General features: G+C 37.5%; 1 protein-coding gene across 1 annotated transcript in view; it reads left to right on the plus strand.

Moving 5' to 3' along the window:
* LOC139158553 (acyl-CoA (8-3)-desaturase-like) overlaps nt 1-3,227 on the plus strand; it is a 28,049-nt gene extending 24,822 nt beyond the window's left edge. The window contains exons 10-12 of the mRNA XM_070735873.1: nt 143-222; nt 1,165-1,290; nt 2,050-3,227. Of these exons, the coding sequence (XP_070591974.1) occupies nt 143-222; nt 1,165-1,290; nt 2,050-2,101 (258 nt within the window). The 3' untranslated portion in view covers nt 2,102-3,227. The remainder of the gene's footprint in view (nt 1-142; nt 223-1,164; nt 1,291-2,049) is intronic.
* Nucleotides 3,228-6,262: the final 3,035 nt, after the last annotated feature.

The raw sequence follows: 6,262 nt of genomic DNA on the forward strand, positions 1-6,262 counted from the left end.
CAGGCCTAGCTTCTGGCTAGGCGTGTTGCTCACTGTTACCAGATATTCCATTAGAATAAAAATTAGACTGAAGTATCAGAATGGAAATATTGAATAAGTTTGTGAAACAAGGAAAAAATATCCTTTCTTTGTTTTCCCACAGCTCCATGCAACATGCAATGTGGAACAATCATTTTTCAATGACTGGTTCACTGGTCATCTGAATTTCCAGATTGAACACCAGTAAGTAAAATTCTTAACAATAGCACTTAGACTTACATACCGTGTCACAGTGTTTTACAGCTCTCTCTAAGCAGTTTACCTAGTCAGCATATTTCCTCCTACAATATGGGTCCTCAGTTTTCCAATGTCGGAAGGATGGAAGGCTGAGTCAACCTTGAGCCCCTTGAGATTCGATCTGCCAATTGCAGGCAGCACAAATAGACTGCAGTACTGCATTCTATCCACTGCACTCCTTAACATGCTATTATTATGTACAGTAAATAATTATAAATGCCTCTGGCAAATATAAAACTCCTTGCAGTGCGGTTAACCTTTTTAGACTATGAAAAAAACCAAGACAGATTTTTATTCAAATGTTCAAGAATTATTTGCAAGAAGCTTAATTAAGCAAAGGTATAACAAAGTTTTTAAATGGACAAGGGCACACTCCTTTTTTAAATTGTTTATTATTTTTGATTAGAGTTCTTTGATGTATACTTCATTAAATCAGTTAAAGAGAACAGCTGGCACATGGATGTTTGCAATCTTTAAAGCATACATACATATGGGGAATTCTATACAATAAAATAAAAGCTAAAGATTCAGACTAAGAGTCTGGAAATATAGGTGAAATTCAAAAAATTAGAATATCATGCAAAAGTTCATTTATTTCAGTAATGCAACTTAAAGGATGAAACTTAATATATGAGAGAGACTCAATACATGCAAGGCAAGATTGTTTAAAACGTGATTTTTCATAATTGTGATGATTATATAAATAATGAAAACCACAAATAAACAGAAAATTAGACTATTACATGCAATCAATAAAACAAGGATTGTACATAGAACAATATCGGACCTCTGAAAAGTATAAGTATGTGTATGTACTCAGTGTTTGGTTTTAATCAACTTTATTTTTTAAAAAAATATAATCAAACCTACTTTTTTATTTCTCTGCAGTCTTTTCCCTACAATGCCTCGCCACAACTATAGTAAAGTGGCTCCTCTTGTGAAATCCCTTTGTGCCAAGCATGGTGTTCCCTATCAGAGCAAGTCCCTACTTACAGCCTTTGGAGACATTTTGCGGTAAATATGGCAAGAATTTTATGAACTTTGCTTTGACAAGAAAAAGAGCTCACGTAAAACTGTTAATTGGCAGAAGCAGGGCAACTGAACAAGGTTAAATTGATGTCTCCCTCGCATGGTCTATATATTAGGGGTACATCAAGGACACCTTGCCCATGTTTCATTGTGTGGTGCATAATCAAAGGCAGCTCCTTGAAATCTGGAGCTTTGCTAGGCAGTAGAGTCCTGACAATAAGAACTGCAATGGCACCATAAATTGAATAGATACGGTGGTAATGGCTTTCTAATCTTGAAATCTTATTGAAATAAATTATCTTTAGAGCATGATTTAAAACAAATGACTTACCACAACAGGAAATTCCAGTCTAAGATCTGGTTCCTTGCATCATTCTGCCTAGAGTCCCTAGGAAGTTGGGCGGCATAAAAATTGAATACATAAAAATAAATAAAATAGAATAAATATGCTTCTGATGGGAATGAAATACAAGATATATTCTCACATTATCTTAGTGATTAGGTAAAATCAGGGCAAAACTAGGATAGTCCTGGGAAATGATGGGGAACAATCATTGTGACATGAGTGGTAATTTCCCCTCATTCAGTTGCAGTGGGAAAAAAGTCTCCATGCATACTGATCAATATGTAGATATGGGAATTAAAAAAAATGTAAGGGGGGGGTAACGAAGATGTTGAAGAGTTGGAAAGGAACATATTGTGACACTCTGCCTCCTCTGAGTAATCTAAGACACTGTCTTACAGATCTCTTAAGGGTTCTGGAGAAGCCTGGCTTGAAGCATATCTGCATGGATAAACATTTTGAGAATGAACTCCATCCCAGTGAAGAAGCATCACACACTAGAGGACATCTGATGGACTAAGGAAGAATGTGGGGTCTTGTGGGTAATTAGGCTAAGTGATAGTTTTGATGGGATGGGATAATTGTAATACTTTTTTTTTCATCCTCTGTACAGTGTTTCCTTGGATTTTATTCTGTTTCTACTGTGGCATTTGGGGGATATGTGAAAAGTGAATTAGTACCGTTGTATTTCACTTGTTGCTTCTATGATATTGAGATTGACTTTCTTTTTCCTTGTTTTGGGGAAGATTGTCAGATGGGAGAGGCAAAGAGTTTAGAATAGAAGGATGAAGTAATGAGAAGAAAGAAGATACAGTTTGTGAATATCAAATTACTTGGACAGTTTGAAGTTTTAGGACAGCTTGCAAGGTCCAGTTTCTCTTGAAAGAGCAAAATTCTTAGATAGTTAAAAAGAAACAAAAATCTGTTGGGTATTTGAAGTCTGAATCTTCAAAAATATTGCAAAAAAAAAAGAATATTGGCTTGATTGGTTAGGTTTTTAATGTTCTTAAGGAGAAGAAAAATGAGTTCCTTAAATGTGATCCAAACAATGAGTTGGGGGAGGATTGTTTTACACCCAAATGGAAATCAGCAAGACCAAGCAGCTTCCATTCTGTTGAAGCTCCGTGTCATATCTTAACCAGAAACTGTGACACACACACACACCTCCATGCCAATTTTTGAGCCTCAACCCAAATAGCACAGTTGAATCTGATTTAACACTGCCTCTTTTTATCTTACACACTTTTTAAAGTGTATGTTAGAAGGAAGGATGACTCTTCCACTGTACTGTAGACCAGTGTTTCCCAATGCTGGCTGGGAGTTGAAGTCCAGATATCTTCAAGTTGCCAAGGTTGGGAAACACTGCAGTAGACCACAGCCTCTGGAAAGTTAAGACCTGAGGTTATGACATTTGTCTGACCCAAGATTGAAATAATTTCTTCGTTAAATATCTGTTGCATTAATGTGTGATTGATGCTCTTCTTTGATCCTTTAGCACAGTTCTCTAATATGTACACAAATTCACGTGTACCAATTTTATTTATTTGTATCTTTTAATATATTTCATGAACTGATTTCACAATGTGTGTGTGGTTGTCTTTTTATTCAATAGTATAAATTTGAGCAGGAAAGATGAAACTACTGTATGATTTTGGAGAATATAATTTCCTTGAAATGTATTAAACACCACAAAAGGAGATCACCTGACCTCAGGACACTGCAATGGTCATAAATGTGAGTTATTGTCAAGCATCCAGATTTAAATCAGATGACCATGGAGGCGTGGTAATGGCGATAAGTGTGAAAAACTGTCATAAATCATTTTTCACTGATGTTGTAACTTCAAACAGTCACTAAATGAGCTGTTGTAAATCGAGGACTACCTGTACTACGTTTTTAGGTCAGAAAAGCTGAAGTAAAATGATAAAGTTGCAGTTCTATTTAGCAACTGCTTCACTTGGCAATCTTAATTCTGGCCACTAAATGAGGGCTAACTTGAGTAATGAGGAGGACAGAATGCTTCCCAGTGTTTTCATAGCTATTACATCAACTGTCTGACCCATGCTCCCAATAAATACATGTAGCCCTCGACTTGCAACACTTTTTGGTGACCGTTTAAAAGTTACAATTGTTCTGTCTAAAGTAGGAATCCCCAGGAAATAAGTTCACACACAAAAAGTCCAGACCAGAAAATATAAGAGGATATATTACATAAAAATAGTTTATCAGATCTCTGAGTTAAAAGTGAAAGAAGTAATTTCAGGAACTTGGCAGCAGTCCATGGCTAATTAGCTTTCCAAGCCGGATTCCAACAGCTCATTAAAAACCTCTGATAAGGGTTATATTTCATTCCGAACTTACATCATTCTGGCAGCAATGCTGGCATTCGGATGGCCAGTCTCTGTATTTTTAAAGCAATCAGGAAGTAAGCTGGAACTCTACAGCACTGCATGTCATTGTAAAATGTCCAGCACGACGAATTCTCATGAGATTGTCCCTTATATACCCACAAGGCATGGCCAAGTGTTCTATAGAATTACTAATGCACAGAGCCTTTTCTCCTCAAATACTCTTGTCTGCTAATACTTCTTCTCACTCTTGCGTCTAACGGGCTCATCCTCGTCTTCTGATTCATCATCATACTCTTCACTCATTCAGCACCAACTCTCCAGGTACCACAGTTTCTGGTTGGTTTCCAATCTCTAACTCCTCATCCTCTACACTCTCAGACTCAGTGGTCAAGAACACTGTCCTAGGATATCAATACGCATCCATCTCTCGATCATCAAAATCCATGATCAGCTGAGCAGGATGAGGACCAGCCACAACAACAACAGCACTGACCATTTTTTCACACTTCCAACCATTGCCGCATCCCTGTGGTTACATGATCAGTGTTCCTCAGTCAAGTGATCCCCTTTTGCAACCTCCTGACATGCAAAATCAATGGGGAAGCCGGATTCATTTAACAACCGTATTACTAACTTAACAACTTTTTGCTGTTGTTTGCACTCCGGGGCTTCAGGAAACTTCCCTGAACCCTCCGGTGTGCAAAAAACAGCACAATGGGCACACCAGAAATCTGTTTTTCCGAACTTCTGGTTTGCCCATTGGGCGATATTTTTTTTGGCACTCCAGGGTTTCAGGGAAGCTTCCCTGAAGTGTCTTGACTACGAAACGGCCTTTCCCAAGGCCGAAATTCAGCTGGCCAGCGTGTCTCCACGCGCCCTGGCTACATGTTCCACCTGTGGCACGTGTGCCGTAGATTCGCCATCACGGAACTATCCTCAAGAAGTGACTGTTCAACTTTTTCTTTTAAAAAATGCTTCCTGTGATACGGAATGCACAATCTCTGAAGTATTTTTGGTCCTTATTTTGGTGGCAGTGGAAAGTAGTTCCTGACCATATTTCTTACAGCATCGGTCTTCTTTTCCTTACATTGAACATTACAACTTCCCAATCATCCTTGTAATTCTAGCTAGCATCTTTTTAGCGGTGTCCTTCCAGCTTGTTATTTTTTGTAACTTTCTTGTTAGGCAGTAATTTCCCACCAATTCTTACCAGTCTTGTTATTGCAGCTGCAACATTCTCCCTAATTCCAACCTGACACCTTCACCATAAAAGAAAAAATTAGCTTAAATATCACTGATAGTATCAGTAGAATAAAAGACTTGTTAGTCACAAGGCAACTTCTTCCAGAAACAAATCTTTAAAAAACAAAACAAAACACCAACAATTACTCTCAGAAAGGCTGAGGAAATTACCTGGTAATTTCTGTGGTTAATCGCTGCATGTTGCCATGATACAATAGAATAGAATTTTTAATTGGCCAAGTGTGATTTGTCTTGGTGCCTATGCTCTCAGATAAGCTCATCAAGAATCATAAGGTTCAACATTTAATGATAATAAAGATACAAATAAGCAATCAAATAATATTAGAAACCAGTCAATATAAATTGTAAGGATAACAAGCAACAAAGACAAAAAGCAAAACTTGTTTGCCTGCGGTTTAATCTTAAGAAAGCTTCATGTACACTGGATGGGGAGGCGGTTCCATTTGAGGAACACCATTTTATTGTGCTAAAAGAATAAAACATTTACCGTACCAAACTTGGTACAAACTTGTACCTCTTTCCTGGCCTCTCTAGGTTAAGAGATCCAGACAATTCCGATTACCTTATGGTCTGGAAAAGCAAGAGGCCTGATCATCTGCCAAAATATTAGGATGGACACCCAACCTCTCCATTTTCATTTCCTCCATTTGATTTTTTTGGTTGTCCATAGTTCCGGGAAAATTGCTTCTTCCTGTGTTAGAATCTCTTCCACATTTGTAAAGTCATGGGGGGTAAGATCACAAAAAGCTGCTCCTTTAAGAAATGTTCCTTAATTCTTAGCAGATTTTCTTGGGAGTATGAAGTCCGTAGTGAGTCACAGAGAATAATTTAAAAAAAGAAACTATTAGAGAGCATTTCACCGAGGCAGCCTTCAACAGAACGATCTTGGATTACCCTAAACCAGGTCATAAATCATGTTTCATAAAAGAACAAATTGTTACTTTATGTGTAAAGTTTAAGCATTGCATATACTGCATATATCTACATTTTCAAAGACACT

Source organism: Erythrolamprus reginae, chromosome 1 (genome assembly GCF_031021105.1).
Source record: "Erythrolamprus reginae isolate rEryReg1 chromosome 1, rEryReg1.hap1, whole genome shotgun sequence".
NCBI classification, from domain to species: Eukaryota; Metazoa; Chordata; class Lepidosauria; order Squamata; family Dipsadidae; genus Erythrolamprus; species Erythrolamprus reginae.